The sequence below is a fragment of the Sapajus apella genome, unplaced genomic scaffold, assembly GCF_009761245.1.
Source record: "Sapajus apella isolate SASKATOON/1434 unplaced genomic scaffold, GSC_monkey_1.0 scaffold69, whole genome shotgun sequence".
NCBI lineage: Eukaryota > Metazoa > Chordata > Mammalia > Primates > Cebidae > Sapajus > Sapajus apella.
In genome coordinates, this window is record NW_022437009.1 from 5197501 (window position 1) to 5217510 (window position 20010).

Consider the following 20010-nt stretch of genomic DNA (forward strand, 5'->3'; position numbering starts at 1 on the left):
ATGATATGGCTATTTTTTTCTTTGTTCTATTAATGTGATTTATTACATTGCTTTATTTTCTTATGTTGAACCACCCTGGCATTCCTGGGATAAATTCCACTTGGTCATGGCAAATAATTTTTAATATGCTATTGAATTTAATTCGCCAATATTTTGTTGAGTAGTTTAGCATCCAATTCATAAGAGATATTGATCTGTAATTTTCTTTTCTTGTGGTGTCTTTATCTGCTTTGGTATTAAGGTAATTAATGCTGGCCTCATATAATGAGTTAAGAGGTGTTCCCTCTTAAACTTTTTGGAAGAAGAAAAACTGATGTTAATTTTTTTTTTCTTTTCTTTTCTTTTTTTTTTTTTTTTTGAGATAAAATCTCACTCTGTCACCAGGCTGGAGTGCAGTGGCACAATCTCAGCTCACTGCAACCTCCAAGTCCCAGGTTCAAGCAATTCTCCTGCCTCAGCCTCCCGAGTAGTTGGGACTACATGTTAATTATTTTTAAGGTCTTAACATAATATGTCAAATTTTTATTCTGAAAAGTTTTTTTGCTTTGCCTTTGAATATCCTAATCCTTAAGTGCCTGGCTCTCCAAAGGGTAAAGATGGAAAAAGAGAAAAGAAAAAAAAAAAAAAAGAAAGGTGTGCTTCATGTAAATTCCCAAAAGTTGCTTCAGCCAGAGGGGGTTGAAACACTGAACTGTGATATTTGAAGGACAAGTTCTTACTGCACCCTCTGACACCGGCAAGTCACTCAAGGAACATAAGCATGGCTTTCTGCCACAGGACTGTAGGCTGAGAAGACTGGTAGCTGCTATCATACTTGAGGCTCAAATTGACAAAATTTACTGGAATTTACCAGCTAAACTTCCCCCGGAAGCTATAAACATTCAAATAAGACTGCAGACTTATAAAATAGTTAATTAAGAGAGTTTCTGCCAGTACACTTGTTTAGGTAGAGAGATGGATTCCTGGCACTTCCTACTACACCATCTTCCTGAGGTCATGCTCAACAACTCATTTTTAAATATTGATTTTTATAATTTGAATGTTCAAAATTTAACTATATGAGCTTAGAAAATTACAAAATGACGAATAGTTTCATATAATAATTATAACTAGGAAACTCATGGTGAAATGTGACTTTAGACTAGTTTAAACAATTTTGTGCAATTCTATAATACTGTAATATATTTATTGTGTTGCAAGTTTGTGATGCACCTTTTAGAAATGAAATGATGTCATGTTCAATCATTCTGAGTCTCAGATCAGCTAAGAAACTGGCCTAAATTCAAACTGCTAGAATAATAGCAAGGATTACAATCCTAGAATGTTTAATTCTAAAGCTCCTTTTCTTTCTAATTCTCATTACATTTTTATATATCTAGACTACAGTTTGAATTGGCAGTTATTATTTGCAATGACTTACATTGGCTCTGAAGCCAGACTGTGTTCAAATTTGGCTCCATGTCTTACTATGTGATACTGAAAAATATACTTGTGTGACTCAGTTACCTCATCTGTAAACTGGAAAAAACAGTATATGCTGTTATCTCTTAGTATCCATGGGGGATTGGATCCAGGATCCCTCCATGCATACCCAAATCTGTGGATGTTTATATAAAATAATGTAATATTTGTATATAACCTATGTTCATCCTCCTGTATAGTTTAATCATCTCTAGATTACTTATGATACCTAATACGATATAAACACTATGTAAATAGTTATGTTGTACTGCTTCCTTATTTATATTATTTTCTACTGAATTGTTATTTTTTATTTTTTTCAAATATTTTTGACCTGTAGTTGGTTGAATACACAGATGTGGAACCTGTGAATACAGAAGGCCAACTTTATTTCTAAAGCCTGAAATTGTTATAAGAAATAATTAATCTGCGCTGTATAACGTGTTTATAATAGTACCTGGTTCGCCATTTTAATTGTTAAGATGTTAATCATTATCTATAAAACAAAGAGATACTGAAGTAGGGACTTTGTAAGTTAACTTCAATAATTAGGGTTTTAAGACTTCAACTACTCATTATTCCGGAAAAAATGAAAATAGAGGGTCCCAAAGCAGTAGAAAGGCTTGAAGGATCTTCAAGTGAAAAATGGGAATAATAAAATTAATGAATTTAACTAGGATTTTGTAATTAAGAATTACTGGTGCTTTGCTCCGTTTACTGTGGTATGGTTTACCTTTTTTAAAAAACTAAATGAATCTAAGCTTAATTATCTCAAAAAACTATTATTATACCTTCAAAAAATGGTGGTGTATATGAATGAGAGTAATTAGTGATACAAAGTGTTAGATGAAACAGCCTGCTTAAACATATTGTTCTTAATATATTAACTTCTTTAGAGTGGTAGAAATGTTACGCTTGTCAACCAATACCTCGATATAAATATCAACAAATGATGTAAAAGGAGCATGTATAATACGCAAAATAGAGGGGATGCCTAAATAACAGATTTGGCTACAGCAAAATGAAAAATATTCACCCCATCTGTCTTTTTAAAAATACAGTAAGAACTCCTTTTGACATTCTGCTGGAAAACAAGACAATGATTAATCATATATATGCCCATTGTGCCAAATCAAGTATTTTCAAAGTGCCAGATTTTCTGAAATTTACAGAGACATTATTTGAACACTAATGTCTCTAAAATGCTGCAAAAGCACAAGGATCTGCATTTCAGCAGAGCTCTACTGTATATCAGTATTGCAATGGTAGGTACTATGTAACTATGTTATATATATATCAAGAAAAATTGTATTCAAATTAGTAAGATAAACAAATAATAAACATTATTTGTAAAATTTTTACCAAAAGATCAGTAGTTTCTGAACTATCTGAATTCATATCAAATTCAAAGGCCATTTTTCTCTTTTTATTACTTTCTTCAGGGGGTATATTCAGGTTTTCTCTTTGCTGTAGTTTTAGTTTTGTTGGTGTCTTCACTGTATATGCCTATCCAAAAATAAAAGATAACACATTATCATATCAAATAAAATATGCATTATTAGTAAATGATTTCACAAATAATCTTAAGGCAATTTGAGTCCTTAGCAATCAGAAACCTCCATTACTATTGGCAAGTATGTAAGGCAAACATTTTGGATAAGAATTTAATTCAGATGTTTTTGATACTATAACTTGTCTTTCTTTAAAAATGTTACAATGGCAGACTTTCTTTGCCCTTCCTTTAACTTGCTAAAGAAAGTAAGAGACAGAAAGAGTGAGACAGAGAGGCAGACACACTCCAGCCTCAGCAACCAACAATCTCAGGTGCTTTAATATTTCTAATCACGATCGTAAAAAATAATTGAGTGAACTTTGCTCTCGCCACAAAACTTGTTACTTTATTAGAAAATACACTTGTTTATTTTTATATTGGTAAAGTAATTCACATTAGCCAATGTTTCACATTCTATATTATCTTATAATTTTTTAAAGTATCTTTAAAACATAAGGTCAAAAGCCAAGCACAGTGGTTCACGCCTGTTAATCCCAGCACTTTGAAAGACCAAGGCAGGAGGATTGCTTGAGGTCAGTTCAAGACCAGCCTGAGCAACACAGCAAGACCCCCAACTCTAAAAATTATTTTTTTAATTGAAAAAGGGTAGCCAGTTATAGTGGCCCATCCCCACAGTCTCAGCTACTCAGGAGATTAAAGCAGGAGAATTGCTTGAACCTGAGAGTTCTAGGTAGCAGTGAGCCATGATCATGCCACTGTACCCCAGCCCAGGCAACAGAGCAAAAGCCTGACTCAAAGAAAAAAAGGTGTAGGTCAGAGACATCAGCAAATTCACCCCTCCATAAAAGCCATAAAAATACTGGTAAAAACTTGTCAGAATCAGTTTTCTTCAGAACTCTGGAAATTAACCAAAGACTTACAGCCACTTGGAGAGTGTTTATTCTTTAAAAAAATAAAATAAAATGGTTGAACCTCTTTAAGAACCCCAAGCCTTGTGGTGTCTTAACTTCCCCTGTCCCATCCCCTGCTCTAGCTCTATGTTATACTTAAAGAATAACGCCCCACATTCCTGGTGCAGCCTGGCAGCCACCAGACAGAATAGAACAGAACTGAAGCTCTTTCAAAACTTTATTCCCAAAGAATTGTCATTTTATTTGTCTGGTGGGTCTCTGAAAGATCCCATTTAAAAGGCTGATGGCTGATTATATTCAACCTGAGTGCCCATTAGTGAAAAAATGCCTTCTCCTTGGTGTGTGTGTGAAGTAGAGGGCAGAATTTGTTAAAAATAACAACAAGTGTTTTAACTTTGCAGCAATGTGAAGCAGTGATGAATAGTTTGGACAAACAAGACTAACCAAAAACCTTAAAAACTAGGAAATGAGATATCCATGGGGGCTTCGAAAAGCTCTGACATATTCCTGGAAATACAGAAGGCCATACATATGTGTAGGGCTATCAACAGGCCCAGGAAAGTTCTCAGCAGGCCCTAAGTTTTTACCGCTGGCTAATCTTGAGGTTCTGCATAAGCAGGAATGGAAAACAGAGTTCTCAACTACTTGGCCAATTGTTGAAGGCATGCCCTTGCATACATATAATAGAGACCTTTGACAAAGATTGGGAAATTTATTGATTCTAGGCATTTGAAGAAATTTCTGTCCAAATATTAGCTAAGAGATTAAAAGTAGAGCATCTGCACTGCCATTTAGCATGGCAAAGTTGTATGAATTTGCCATGGATTAAGTGGATGTATGGAAGACAGCCAGAATTGAGACACTTTGCTAGAGTCATCTACTCCAAGATAACTGCTAAGTAAAGGACTACAGATGCAAGGTGATGTGGGGTAAACAGCAAACGGAAGTGGTAACTTCAGCGATATTATAAAATGTCAAGTCAGAATCAGATTTCCTGTGTCAAGGCCTTAAACACTGATAAATAACTAGTAAGTTATGAAATCTGGCCAAGATGACATTAAGTTGTAGACAGTGATTGAAAAAGATGAAACAATTTCATGTTGAAGGCCAGGCACAGTGGCTCACGCCTGTTATCCCAACACTTTGGGAGCCCAAGACAGGAGGATCAGTTAAGGCCAGGAGTTCAAGACCCTCCTAGGCAACACACCAAGACCTTGTCTTTACATTTCATGCTGATACCACAAAAAAAAAAATTGAAACTTTCAAGAAACTAGTTATATATGTGTGTGTGATGCCAGGTATATGCTGATAACAGAATTTTATTTATTTATTAAAAAATTGCTACTAACTTGGAAAATTTAGACACAAACCTTTGGTAATGGTGTAGATAAAATACTTCTGGCAGATGTCCACAGATAGTCTCTTTTATCTTTGGATTTGCCATGATCAACTGATGTGAAATTTCGAGATATAGTTTGTGAAGGAACTGCTTTAGAGTCAAATTTCTGATAAATTTCAGATGTTTCCAATAAATATGTCTGTGTTTTCTGCTTTGAACAACAAGAGTGAATAAAACAATTATTAAATATCATTTTGATTATTTATTTCTTTTAATTAAAGTACAGCAACTAGTAGAAATAATAATGAAATAAGCAAATTTATCCCCAAATTTATCACTGATTAGATAAGTTTGAATAAATTACAGTGATCTTCTTTACCACTTTACTTGCCATTTAAGATGCAAATGTTATCTGCCCCTGCCTATCTTCACCGAGCCTCTATGAAAACAAATAAGACATCTTGGGGGCCATTATCCTTAGCAAACTAATGCAGGAACAGAAAACCACATACCACATGGGCTCATTTATAAGTGGTAGCTAAATCATGAGAACACATGAACGCATAGAAGGAGACAACAACACACACTGGGGCCTATCAGAGCATGCAGGATGGGAGGAGGGAAAGAATCAGAAAAATAATTAATGGCTATAGGCTTAAAAATCTGGGTGACAAAATAATCTATACAACAAACCTGCATGACACAAGTTTACCTATATAAGAAATCTGTACATGTACCCCTCCACTTAAAATAAAAGTAAATTTTGAAAAATGAAAACAAATGAAATTTCTCAACTCTCTATTTGACCAAAAGTTGAGAATCTCTTAAAAAAAAAAAAAATCTGCACTCCTGGTGGCAAAAAGCCCTAATTTATGGTTCATTCCAATAGCCTAGAAGAAAATTTATTCTAATTTTCATTCATTCTCTTTCATACATTAATTCTTCTTTTTCACCTATAAAATATCAGCCTTTTCCTATCCACCAGCCTCACTTGCCTCCAAAAGCAAGGATAATAATTATGAAAGTAAAGAATGAGAAAAAATTTCAGGGAAAAAAATCGACAAAATGGCTATTTGCTTCAATTCTAAATAAATAAATTGCAAGTTTATTCTAAATACTTGACAGTTTTTCAACTCAGTTTCCTCAGTTATCTTTCACTCTACTTTTGTATACAGCTTCTTTTAGCACCTTACCTAGATTTCTATTAAAAGATAGTACTAGTTGCCTTAGTGGGATTTACATGAAACTCATGCTCATCACTTTCGATTTTACCACTTTCTTTGTTTGCCACCATCTCCACAAATACAATCATAGCAATTACTCATGAAAGAAACAATAGAGCACACGCAGAAAAAAGGGACTACAAGGACAAAATTGGAAAGCATGGTGGTTGAACTTTTAGTGCATTTAAATTAGAGCATAGGATAAAGAGTTAATCATATGTACTATAAAAAATCACGGAACTAGGAGCCAAGTACATAATATGGTATTTTCTCCTAGATTTTTACGTCTTTCCAGATGATTTTAAGTAAATCTTCAAGTATCTCCAAGCTTAAATTTATTCATCCATAAATCAAGGGGCTAAATGAGATGGCTTATATCTTTTTTGCCCAGTTCTAGTGATCTGTCATTTCATAATCCTTTTTCTAGCAAGTATGAAATTTGGTAGCATTTTTTTCAGAGTTTCATTTCTGTATCCTTTTCCATACATGTTTATACATCATAGTTGATGACAAAATTTTGATGAAAGCAATTTTTTACTACTCTCTGGATTAATCAGGGTAAACTTCTGGAACCTCCAAAATGTAACTGCTTTCATTGACAAATAGTTACTCCCTACCAAGTAGGATAATGACAATTTAAGGTCACTGCACCACCTTGTGGCCATGTCTGGAATTTAACATTTTCCTGGTAGCCCAAAGAAAACTCTGTACTGAATATGAGAATGCTGAACTATCCCTTTCCAGAACACATTATTGGAACGTGTACTTCCTTACAAGTTACATTCTTTTTTGAAAGAATGTTACATTTACAGTTATATATGTAGACAGAACATTCATAATTTTCTCTGTTGTATTTTTTAAACAAACATTTATAAGGCATGTGATATGTGCCAAGCACTATTCTAAATGTTTTACAAATACCATCTCATTTAATACTCATAACAACTTTAGGAAATAGGTATTATCATTATCCCTTTATAAATGAGAAAATTGAAGAACAAAGAAGTTAAGTAGATTGTCCAAACTCAGAAACATTTGGTAAATTTAACAATTATTATTTATAAGGCTTCTATTTCAGTAGTGTTGGAATAAATTATAGCAAAAAAAAAAAGCCTAGTTAAATTTCTTCATTTATCATTTTGTCATTCTGCAATACATTAAGATGGTTCAATTTGCAACATATACACCCAGACTTTCAGATAAAATATATGGCATTTACTAATCTACTTGATAATGGAAACAAACAGAATGATACATGAATCAGAACACATATTCTATAAGAATATGTGATATATACTTTCATAATACAAACACATTCTAAATTTAGAAAAGAATATTAGAGATTAACCAATTTGCTATATTCATTAGATACTTCCTTAAGTCTATACCTAATCATTCTGGCTAATTTTATTATGATTATAATTTCTCCAAATATAATGTTTTCAACTGTCTAGCACTGTGTCTCGAATAAATGAAGCACTCAATATTCACTCACAGGTTCAATATGTCTTTCCTTTATTCTCTTTCTTTTAACCCAAATTTAATAAAATGTAATGAACTGTTCTCAAACTACTCTGAGTGTCATTTCCTTCCAGTTTTAATTATAATCACAGCAAAGTGTAGGAAGTTAGGAGACTATATCACTATATATAAATAATATTATTAATCATTTTAACTAAAAATGATAAATCAAAATTCTTCTGCAATAACCCTATATTATCAAATAGGTTAGAAGCTGAGGGGTATTCTTCTTCTCTATGACTGATGTTTCCTTCCACATGCAGGGAGTACCACAAGGGTAACATTCCAAAACTCTTCCGTCTTCCTTATTTAGGGGAAAAAATTACTTAATGTGATTGGTGAATTTAAAGAAAAGAAGAAACTGGACACATACAGCTCAGCCTCTTCCTTATTCCTCCTCTTCAGATCTATAGGAATTACACACACATTCTGCTCTACTCCTTTATACCCTGTTTTACAAGAGCAAGCCATTGAGTGGGTAGACTTATGCTAGTCAAGCTCTACTTGTGACAGTAGATAAATCTGTCTAAATTGGGATTTCAAAATTAAGAGACCCTTTTGCCTTCAAATATAAGCTGCATTCTCCAGTTTTTAAAATATTGATACTTAATAAAGTCTTCAATAATAAAAAATACTAATTTTATTCTCCCTTGCCTTTCTCAGTTGGTTCAGAACATAAGTGAGGAAAACAGGATGTCACTTATTAAACCCCTTCAAAACCCAAATTAGACATAATCTAAATAAGCTTTAGAATTATTTATGAAAATATTTTGCCTCTAATATTAAAAAAAATTTTAAGAAACACAGAAGTGCCTAATTAAATTAAAACTATAAAAAGAATTACAGAAAAAGACTGAAACACTCTTTTTTCTTCTTTTTTGTTTATGCATTAGATTGACACTCTCTCTAAATCTCCAAAGGACAAAATTTTGTAATTTTTAGCTAAAATGCTTTTGAGTTAATAAATAACAAGAAACAATTTAGAAAATAAAATTGTATATTTAAAATGTTATTTTCCTACTTATAAACAAAAAAAAAATTCATTTCTAAGTAGATGTTGGAAAATGAATTAATATTTAAAAACTATGAGAATTACATGCTCTTACCTTGTCCTTTTTTTCTTTAAGAGTAAACGTGTTTTCTTTTGCCTCTCTTTTGAGTTTTTCCTATTAAAAATAAATACCAAGTACAAATAACATAATCGTCACTCTAATCACAAATGAATGTTATTATAAAATCTTTCCTACTAAGTATTAACAAAGAAAGATAACTAACCTCTCAATCTTATAAGACAACAAAAAGAAAAAAAGAAAAGTTAGTGTCTTCCTACAGAGATATTATTTGGTTTTGATTATCTTTTTATTCTAATCTGTCTGTAGCGTATATCTATGGACTCGTGAATAAGTCTCTTAAAACTCTGAATCTCAGCTTTCTTATTTGAAAATAAAGTTAATGGAACAAATTACATAGTGAGAGATACACACAAGTAACTAAGCTGTGAAAAGTTGCAAAAAGATCTACAATATTTTGAGCCTTTACAGGCAGAATTAGATTTTTCCATCCCTGTTGAAAAAAGGTGCATTTCAATTGGACTTTCAATAATGAACAAGTTTTCAACAGGGGATAGATAAGGGGTAAAAAGAAAAGCTGAGAAGCAAAAATCAATACATGAATAAATATAGAAAAAAGCACAATACTTAGACAATAATATATAACTTTGCTGAAGAATAGGATATGTATGGTCAAGATAAAAATGGAAAGGAGAGTTGTGATCAGAGTAGAAAGAGTAATATGCTAATATCACTAAATAGAATTTATTCAGTAAAATAAAAGAAAAGCCTGGCCTACATAAACAAATAAGTAGGGTGCCTGTAACATGATAACCATTTGAAGAACAAAATTTTTACAACTCCAGCGAATAATAGAGGTCTTAGAAAAGGAAAATCTCCAAGTGTGCAGAACTTTAGGCAGTAAAACTTGCCCATGATGTCTACGCCAGTATCTATCCTCATTGAATACCTTGCATACACCATGTTATCTCTCCCATAGCACTGTTCCTAACCACAGAACTCACTTCCCTATGAAAGAAGCTGGCAGTAAACTGATATAAGAGTATTTATTGTTCTTATTATGTATCCTATCATCTACCAATGGTTGATCTTCAGTTATAGTCACAATTGGAGACTAAGGGGCTGGAATGCTGTCTTTTAGGACAAAGTACATTCTCTAAACCAGCAATACTGTAATGACTCTCAGAATATGTATCTTGGCTTCTAGAGGGCAGAAGGAAGAAACCATCACCCACAACTGCACTATCTCTGCAATTCTGACTTTTCCTGGTCTGGAGACCTTGGGAAAGTCTGTTCTAATACAACATATGTTTCCAAGGTGTGAAATAGCTCATACAAGAACATGTAGACCAAAGAGATGGCCAGACCACTATGGTTCCTATTTAATCTGAATAAGTAAAATATGCCTATAATATGGCCTGGCAAACTGAGGGTTGACTTGAGCAACCAGAACAGAGAATGACAGCCTTGTGACCAAATTTTGGATCTAAATACATTTATCAGCCGAGAGTCCTTTGAATAAAAAGGAAACCTGGTACTCTAGTGGAAATTTTCTGAAATAATATCACACATACATACTGCATCCTTCCTACTATCTTGTGCACTAAGGATTAAAATGTTAAGACATGGGTAATTGCACATCAACTAACATTAATTCTTGGGGATCTATAATGCCACTATTTTTTCACTAGTCAAGAGTGCAAGCATATCAGGGTCAAGCAATAAATAGAATTTTATCAGCGTCTACTCCATGGTGAGCCTATGGAACCATAAACCTATCTTGTGCTCATTTTTTTTTTTGGATTCTAACTATACAGTTTGAATAAACTCAATAAAAGGAATAATCTTCATGTTAGTTCTGACCACAAAGTGAGAGATTTTAAGTTTGAAAGGACCAACTAGAACACTTTGAATCTCTCCATATCAAGATAGTAAACAAATTTCACATTGCTAGGCAGAGATTAAGGCTCCATCAAATTAATGAAAGATATAGGGAAAATGATTTATCATAATCCCAAAAATCCAATCTATTTTAATTAGAAATTAAGACCATCATCTAGTAATAGTTTCCTTATACCAGTGGGCTTATAGGTAAAGTGGGGATTGTCATATTGACTGAGAACTTGGAAAAAAGTTGCACCTAAAAGATGAGCCGAATCTATGTAACTATAAAGCTCAAGTTAAAGAGATACAGGAATCATAGTTAAAGAATAGAATACACATTTTTATCAATCTTGAAAATGTAAAAAAAAAAACTAAAATTGTATATGCAGGGAAATAAGAAATAGGAGACAGCATTAGATACATTATTTTAAAATATAAAGGTAATCAATAAAATAATTTAAAGACTACATATACCTTCCAAATCAACCAAAGTAAGACACCCACATGTGCACACATGTGCATACACACAAACATACTCTTTAGAGAATAAGAAAGAATTCATATGGAATGAAAAACAAGATGACAAAAACATTATTAAAATATATAATCAACAAGGGATTAATATCCAGAATCTATAGGCAACTCCTACAACTCAACAACCAAAAAATCAGATTAAAATTATTATTAACCCAATTCAAAAATAAGCAAAAGACTTGAATAAACAAATCACCAAAGAAGATACACAATGTCTAACAGGCATATTAAAAATGGTCACCATCGCTAATCATAAGAGAAATGCAAATCATAGCCACGAGATACACCTACACACATTAGGATAGCCGCTATCAAACAAACAGAAAATAACAAATGCTGATGTAGATGCAGAGAAATTGGAATTCTTATGCACTGTTATATGGGAATGTCAAATGGTACAGTCACTATGGCCAACAGAGAGGTTCTCAAAAAATTAATAATACAGTTGCCATATGATCCAAGAATCCCACTTCTGGAAATATATCCAAAAGAATTTAAAGCAAGATCTCAAAGAGACAGTTGCACACTCACACTCATTACAGCATTATTCACAATAGCAAGAGGTAGAAGCAACCCAAATGTCCATCAAGAGAAAAATAATAAGGAAAATATGGTATATAGCTATAATAGAATATTACGCAGCCTTTAAAAAGGACATCCGGTTACATACTACAACATAGATAAACCTTGAGAACATTATTCTAAGTGAAATAAGCTAGTCACATAAATACAAATACTGTATGATTCCATTCATATAAAGTAAAATATTCAAAATCAGATACAGAATGTACAAAGGTGTTGCCAAGGACTGGGAGGAAGAGGAAAAGGAATTCATATTGAATAGGTATAGAGCTTTAGTTTTACAAGATGGAAAACTACTAGAGATCTGTTGCACAACAAGGTGAATGTACTTAACATTACTGAAATGTACATTTAAAAAGTGTTAAGATGATGCACTTAATGTTATATGTTTTTATCACAGTAACAAAGTTTAAGTACAAACCATTCAACTTAAGCATACCAACATAAAAATGCTAAATAAAATATTGGCCAGCATAATCTAACATCACTTTTAAAAATACATCATTACCAAATAGAGTTTATTACAGAAACACAAGAATAATTCAAAACTGATGCTTATCGTATCAATAAATACAATCAGGAAAGCTAACCTATTGGCAGAAAAAAAAAAGACTCTCAGGTTACATGGCTGCCGCTGATGATTTGTACATGTTGCCAGGGAAGTAGGAGGAAAGCTGGCATTGACAGGCCTTACCCAGCTCCCACACAGCCAACAAGGCCAGTCTCACTCCCTCTGTGCTCCCTCAACAGGCCCATTGGCCTGAGAACCACCACCACACCCCTTACAGTGGTCATAGCAAGTGCAACACAGGAAAAGTCTAAGCTCAGAAACACCTAACTCTGCCCCCACCTGATAGTCTTTCTCTACCTGCCCTAGTAACCGAAGACAAAAGACATAAACTAAGGGGAGCTCTATGGTTTCCATTACCTAAGAAACCTAAATACTTATCCAGGTGACATTAGGCCAAGCTTGTAACCCGCCACACTGCCATAGCTGATGCTCTCTTAAAGGCAACACCACATGGCTGGAGGCCAACTAACTCAAGGCATTACAGAAACTCATAACAGACCAACCCTACTCCAAGGAAGGAGAAAACAACAGCTAATTTCACTGCCTGTAACATCCTGACTAACCAGAGATCCGGAGTCTGTTCACATTACAACATCACTGCCAGCATAACCAGCATTTGAGAAAATCAGCACACTAAACTACAACCAAGGACTCTCACAGAGTCCACTTCACTGCCCTGCTACCTCCACCGGAGAAGGTGCTGGTAGCCACGGCTAAGAGACCTGAAGATGAATTACATCATAGTACTCTTTGCAGATACTCCCCACTACCAGCCTAGAGCCTGGTAGCTCTGCTGGGTAGCTAGATCCAGAAGAGTAATGACAGTCACTGTAGTCATGCTTTCAGGAAGCCCCATCCCTAGGGGAAGGGGGAGAGCACCACATCAAGGGATCACCCCATGGAACAAAAGAATGTGAACAGCAGCCCTTGAGCCCCAGATCTTCCCTCTGAAATAGTCAATCCAAATGAGAAAAAAAAAAAAGAAAGAAAGAAAGAAAGAAAAAACAGAGAAACTATCCTGGTAACATGGGAAAAGAAGGTTCTATAACACCATGAAAAGATCACACTGGCTCACCAGCAATGGATGCAAACCAAGAAGAAATCTCTGAATTGCCTGAAAAAGAATTCAGAAGGTTGATTATTAAGTTACTCAAGGAGGCACCAAAGAAAGGTGAAAACAAACTTAAAGAAACTTTAAAAATAATATAGGATATGAATTTTTAAAAATCTCCAAAGAAATAGATCATTAAAAAAAGATCACAACTTCTGGAAATGACACACTCAGAGAAATGCAAAATACACTGGAAAGTTTCAAAAATAGAATTGAACAAGTAAAGGAAAGAACTTTAGAGCTCAAAGACAAGGCTTTCAAATTAACCCAATCCAACAAAGACAAAGAAAACATGGGGAAGGAGGGCTAGCAAGATGGCCAAACAGGAACAGCTCCAGTCTGCAGCTCCCAGCGAGATCAACACAGAAGGTGGATGATTTCTGCATTTCCAACTGATGTACCCAGTTCATTTCACTGGGACTGGTTAGAGGGTGCAGCCCACAGAGGGCAAGAATCAGACTTCAGAAGGTGGGTAGTAAGAAACTTCTGTGAACTAAAAGAACATGTTCTAACCCACTGCAAAGAAACTAAGAACCTTGAAAAAAGATTTGATGAAATGCTAACGAGAATGGACAAAATAGAAAGGAATATAAGTGAATTGATGGAGCTGAAAAACACAACACGAGAACTTCGAGAAGCATGTACAAGTTTCAACAGCCGAATTGACCAAGCAGAAGAAAGGATATTCGAGGTCGAAGATCAACTAAATGAAATAAAATGAGAAGGCAAGATAGAGAAAAAGGGGTAAAAAGGAATGAACAAAGTCTCCAAGAAATGTGGGACTATGTGAAAAGACCTAATCTAGGTTTGATAGGTGTACCTGAATGTGACAAAGAGAATGAATCCAAGCTGGAAAATACTCTTCAGGATATTATCCAGGAAAACTTCCCCAACCTAGCAAGGCAGGAAAACATTCAAGTCCAGGAAATACAGAGACCACCACAAAGATATTCGTCAAGAAGAGCAACCCCAAGGCACATAATCGTCAGATTCACCAGGGTCGAAATGAAGGAGAAAATACTAAGGGCAGCCAGAGAGAAAGGCTGGGTTACCCACAACGGGAAGCCCATCAGACTCACAGCAGATCTCTCAGCAGAAACCCTACAAGCCAGAAGAGAGTGGGGGCCAATATTCAACATCCTTAAAGAAAAGAACTTTCAACCCAGAATCTCCTATCCAGCCAAACTAAGCTTCATAAGTGAAGGAAAAATAAAATCCTTTGTGAACATGCAAGTACTCAGAGATTTCATCACCACCAGGCCAGCTTTACAAGAGCTCCTGAAAGAGACTCTATACATATAAAGTAACAACCAGTACCAGCCACTCCAAAAACATGCCAAGTGGTAAAGAGAATCAACACAATGAAGAATCTGCATCAACTAATGGGCAAAACAGCCAGTTAGCACCAAAATGGCAGTATCAAATTCACACATAACAATATTAATCCTAAATGTAAATGGACTAAATGCCCCAATCAAAAGACACAGACTGGCAAATTGCATAAAAACCCATCGGTGTGCTGTATCCAGGAAACCCATCTCACATGCAAGGATACACAAAGGCTCAAAATAAAGGGATGGAGGAAGATTTACAAAGCAAATGGAGAGCAAAAAAAAGCAGGAGTTGCAATTCTCATCTCTAATAAATTAGACATTAAAGCAACAAAGATCAAAAGAGACAAAGAAGGACATTACATAATGGTAAAAGGATCAATGCAACAAGAAGAGCTAACGATCCTAAATATATACGTACGCACCCAATACAGGAGCACCCAGATACATAAGGCAAGTTCTTAATGACTTACAAAGAGACTTAGACTCCCACACAATTATAGTGGGAGACTTTAACACCCCATTGTCAATATTAGACAGATCAACCAGACAGAAAATTAACAAGGATATCCAGGACTTGAACTCAGACCTGGACCAAGCAAACCTAATAGACATTTACAGAACTCTCCACCCCAAATCCACAGAATATACATTCTTCTCAGCACCACATCACACCTACTCTAAAATTGACCACATAATTGGAAGTAAATCACTCCTCAGCAAATGCAAAAGAACGGAAATCATAACAAACAGTCTCTCAGACCACAGTGCAATCAAGTTAGAACTCAGAATTCAAAAACTAACCCAGAACCGCACAGCTTCATGGAAAGTGAACAACTTGCTCTTGAGTGTTGACTGGATAAACAATGAAATGAAGACAGAAATAAAGATGTTCTTCGAAACCAACGAGAATGAAGACACAACATACCAGAATCTCTGGGACACATTTAAAGCAGTCTCTAGAGGACAATATATAGCAATAAGAGCCCACATGAGTAGCAAGGAGAGATCAAAAATTGACACCCTATCGTCAAAATTGAAAGAGCCAGAGGAGCAAAATCAAAAAAATTCAAAGTCTAGCAGAAGACAAGAAATAGCTAAGATCAGAGCAGAACTGAAGAAGATAGAGGCACAAAAAGCCCTTCAAAAAATCAATAAATCCAGGAGCTGGTTTTTTGAAAAGATGAACAAAATAGACAGACCACTAGCCAGATTAATAAAAAAGAAAAGAGAGAATAACCAAATTGATGCAATAAAAAACGATAAAGGGGATATCACCACAGATTCCACAGAAATTCAAACCACCATCAGAGATTATTACAAACAACTCTATGCACATAAACTAGTAAACCTGGAAGAAATGGATAAATTCCTGGACACTTGCCTCCTCCCAAGCCAAAACCAGGAAGAAGCCGAAATCCTGAACAGACCCATAACAAGGTCTGAAGTTGAGGCAGCAATTAAGAGCTTACCACCCAAAAAAAGCCCAGGTCCAGACGGGTTCACAGCCAAATTCTACCAGACATACAACGAGGAGCTGGTACCATTCCTTCTGAAACTATTCCAAACAATACAAAAAGAGGGAGTTCTTCCCATATCATTTTATGAGACCAACATCATCCTGATTCCAAAACCCGGCAGAGACTCAACAAGAAAAGAAAACTTCAGGCCAATATCCATGATGAACATAGATGCAAAAATCTTCAATAAAATACTGACAAGCCAATTGCAACAGCACATCAAAAAGCTTATCCACCATGATCAAGTAGGCTTCATCCCAGGATTGCAAGTCTGGTTCAACATACGCAAGTCTAAAAATGTAATTCACCACATAAACAGAACCAAAGACAAAAACCACATGATTATCTCAATTGATGCAGAGAAGGCCTTTGACAAAATTCAACAGCCCTTTATGCCAAAAACCCTCAATAAGCTAGGTATTGACGGAACGTATCTCAAAATAATAAAAGCTATTTACAACAAACCAACAGCCAATATCATACTGAATGGGCAAAAACTGGAAGCATTCCCCTTGAAATCTCGCACTAGACAAGGATGCCCTCTCTGACCACTCCTATTCAATATAGTACTGGAAGTTCTAGCCAGAGCAATCAGGCAAGAAAAAGAAATAAAGGGTATTCAAATAGGAAAGGAGGAAGTCAAATTGTCTCTATTTGCAGATGACATGATTGTATATCTAGAAGATCCCATCGTCTCAGCCCAAAAGCTCCTGAAACTGATAAGCAACTTCAGCAAAGTCTCAGGATACAAAATCAATGTGCAAAAATCACATGCATTCCTGTACACCAATAACAGACTTAAAAAAAGCCAAATCAAGAATGAACTGCCATTCACAATTGCCACGAAGAGAATAAAATACCTAGGAATACAACTAACAACGAACGTAAAGGACCTCTTCAAGGAGAACTACAAGCCACTGCTCAACAAAATAAGAGAGGACACAAACAGATGGAGAAACATCCCATGTTCATGGTTAGGAAGAATCAATATCGTGAAAATGGCCATACTGCCCAAAGTAATTTACAGATTCAATGCTATCCCCATCAAGCTACCAATGACCTTCTTTGCAGAACTGGAAAAAACCACCTTAAACTTCATATGGAACCAAAAGAGAGCCCGCATAGCCAAGTCAATTCTAAGCAAAAAGAACAAAGCGGGGGGCATCACACTACCAGACTTCAAACTGTACTACAAGGCTACAGTAATCAAAACAGCATGGTACTGGTACCAAAACAGAGATATAGACAAATGGAACAGAACAGAGGTCTCGGAGGCAACACAACATATCTACAACCATCTGATCTTTGACAAACCAGTCAAAAACAAGCAATGGGGAAAGGATTCCCTGTTCAATAAATGGTGTTGGGAAAGCTGGCTAGCCATGTGCAGAAAGCAGAAACTGGACCCCTTCCTGACACCTTACACTAAAATTAACTCCAGATGGATTAAAGACTTAAACATAAGACCTAACACCATAAAAACCCTAGAAGAAAATCTAGGCAAAACCATTCAGGACGTAGGTGTAGGCAAGGACTTCATGACCCAAACACCAAACGCATTGACAACAAAAGCCAAAATAGACAAATGGGACCTAATCAAACTCCACAGCTTCTGCACAGCAAAAGAAACAATCATTAGAGTGAATCGGCAACCAACAGATTGGGAAAAAATTTTTGCAGTTTACCCATCTGACAAAGGGCTGATATCTATAATTTACAAAGAACTAAAGCAGATTTACAAGAAAAAAACTAACAAGCCCATTCAAAAGTGGGCAAAGGATATGAACAGACACTTCTCAAAAGAAGACATACGTGAGGCCAACAAACATATGAAAAAATGCTCATCATCACTGGTCATCAGAGAAATGCAAATCAAAACAACATTAAGATACCCTCTCACGCCAGTTAGAATGACGGTCATTAAAAAATCTGGAGACAACAGATGCTGGAGAGAATGAGGAGAAATAGGAACAGTTTTACACTGTTGGTGGGAGTGTAAATTAGTTCAACCATTGTAGAAGACAGAGTGGCAATTCCTCGAGGACCTAGAAATAGAAATTCCATTTGACCCAGCAATCCCATTACTGGGTTTATATTCAAAGGATTATAAATCGTTCTACTATAAGGACACATGTACACGAATGTTCATTTCAGCACTGTTTACAATAGCAAAGACCTGGAACTAACCCAAATGCCCATCGATGATAGACTGGACAGGGAAAATGTGGCACATATACACCATGGAATATTAAGCAGCCATCAAAAACGACGAGTTTGTGTCCTTTGTAGGGACATGGATGAACCTGGAAACGAACATTCTCAGCAAACTGACAGAAGAGCCGAAGATCAAGCACCGCATGTTCTCACTCATAGGCGGGTGTTGAACAATGAGAACACATGGACACAGGGAGGGGAGCACTACACACTAGGGTCAGCTGGGGGGAAATAGGGGAGGGACGGTGAGGGGTAGGGAGTTGGGGAGAGATAGCAAGGGGAGAGATGCCAGATGTAGGTGATGGGGAGGAAGGCAGCAAATCACACTGCCACGTGTGTACCTATGCAACAATCTTGCATGTTCTTCACATGTACCCCAAAACCTAAAATGCAATAAAATAAATAAATGGGGAAAAAAAAGTTTAGAGATTGAGAACAATAAAATGGGATTACCAAAAACAGTAAAAAAAAAAAAAAAAAAAAAGGACATTCAGGATAAACAGGGAATAATTTTGGTTATGTACTTTTTCTTCATTTTTTTGCTATTTTAAATAGATAATGCTCTGTATCTTAAAAAAAAAAAAAGATAAAGAAAACTACTGATCAATATCCCTGATGAACATAGATGCACAAATCCTCAACAAAATACTGAGTATAACAGCACATCAAAAGGACAATACACAATGATCAAGTGGATTTCACACCAGGCATGCAGGGACGATTTTACAATATGCAAGTCAATAAGTATGATACATAACAGAAACACAATTAAAAACAAAAATAATATTATTATCTCAATAGATGCAGAAAAAGAATTTGACAAAATCAGCATCCCTTTATAATTAAAACCCTCAGCAAAATCGGCACAGAAGGAACATACCTTTAGGTAATAAAAGCCATCTATGACAAACCCACAGCCAACATTATACTGAACAGGGAAAACTCGAAAGCATTTCCCCTGAAAACTGAAAGAAGTCAAGAATGCCCACTTTCACAACTATCATCAACATACGACTGGAAGTCCTAGCCAGAGCAATCAGACAAGAGAAATAAATAAAGGGCATCCAAATTAGTAAAAAGAAAGTCAAACTGTCACTGTTGACCGATAATAAGATCATATACCTAGAAAACTCTAAAGATCCATCCAAAAAGCGCCTAGATCTGATAAACAAATTTAGTAAAGTTTTAGGATACAAAATCAATGTCCACAAATCAGTAGCACTGC

At 35.4% G+C, this 20010-nt stretch overlaps 1 protein-coding gene across 4 annotated transcripts in view; it reads right to left on the reverse strand.

Annotated features, from left to right (window-relative positions):
• Positions 1 to 20010, reverse strand: part of SYCP1 (synaptonemal complex protein 1) — a 119638-nt gene that overhangs the window by 3594 nt on the left and 96034 nt on the right. For all 4 annotated transcript variants that reach the window (XM_032249647.1, XM_032249645.1, XM_032249648.1 and 1 more), the window contains 3 exons: positions 9075 to 9134; positions 5256 to 5432; positions 2824 to 2967 (listed from right to left, as the gene is read on the reverse strand). In XM_032249647.1, the coding sequence (XP_032105538.1) occupies positions 2824 to 2967; positions 5256 to 5432; positions 9075 to 9134 (381 nt within the window). The remainder of the gene's footprint in view (positions 1 to 2823; positions 2968 to 5255; positions 5433 to 9074; positions 9135 to 20010) is intronic.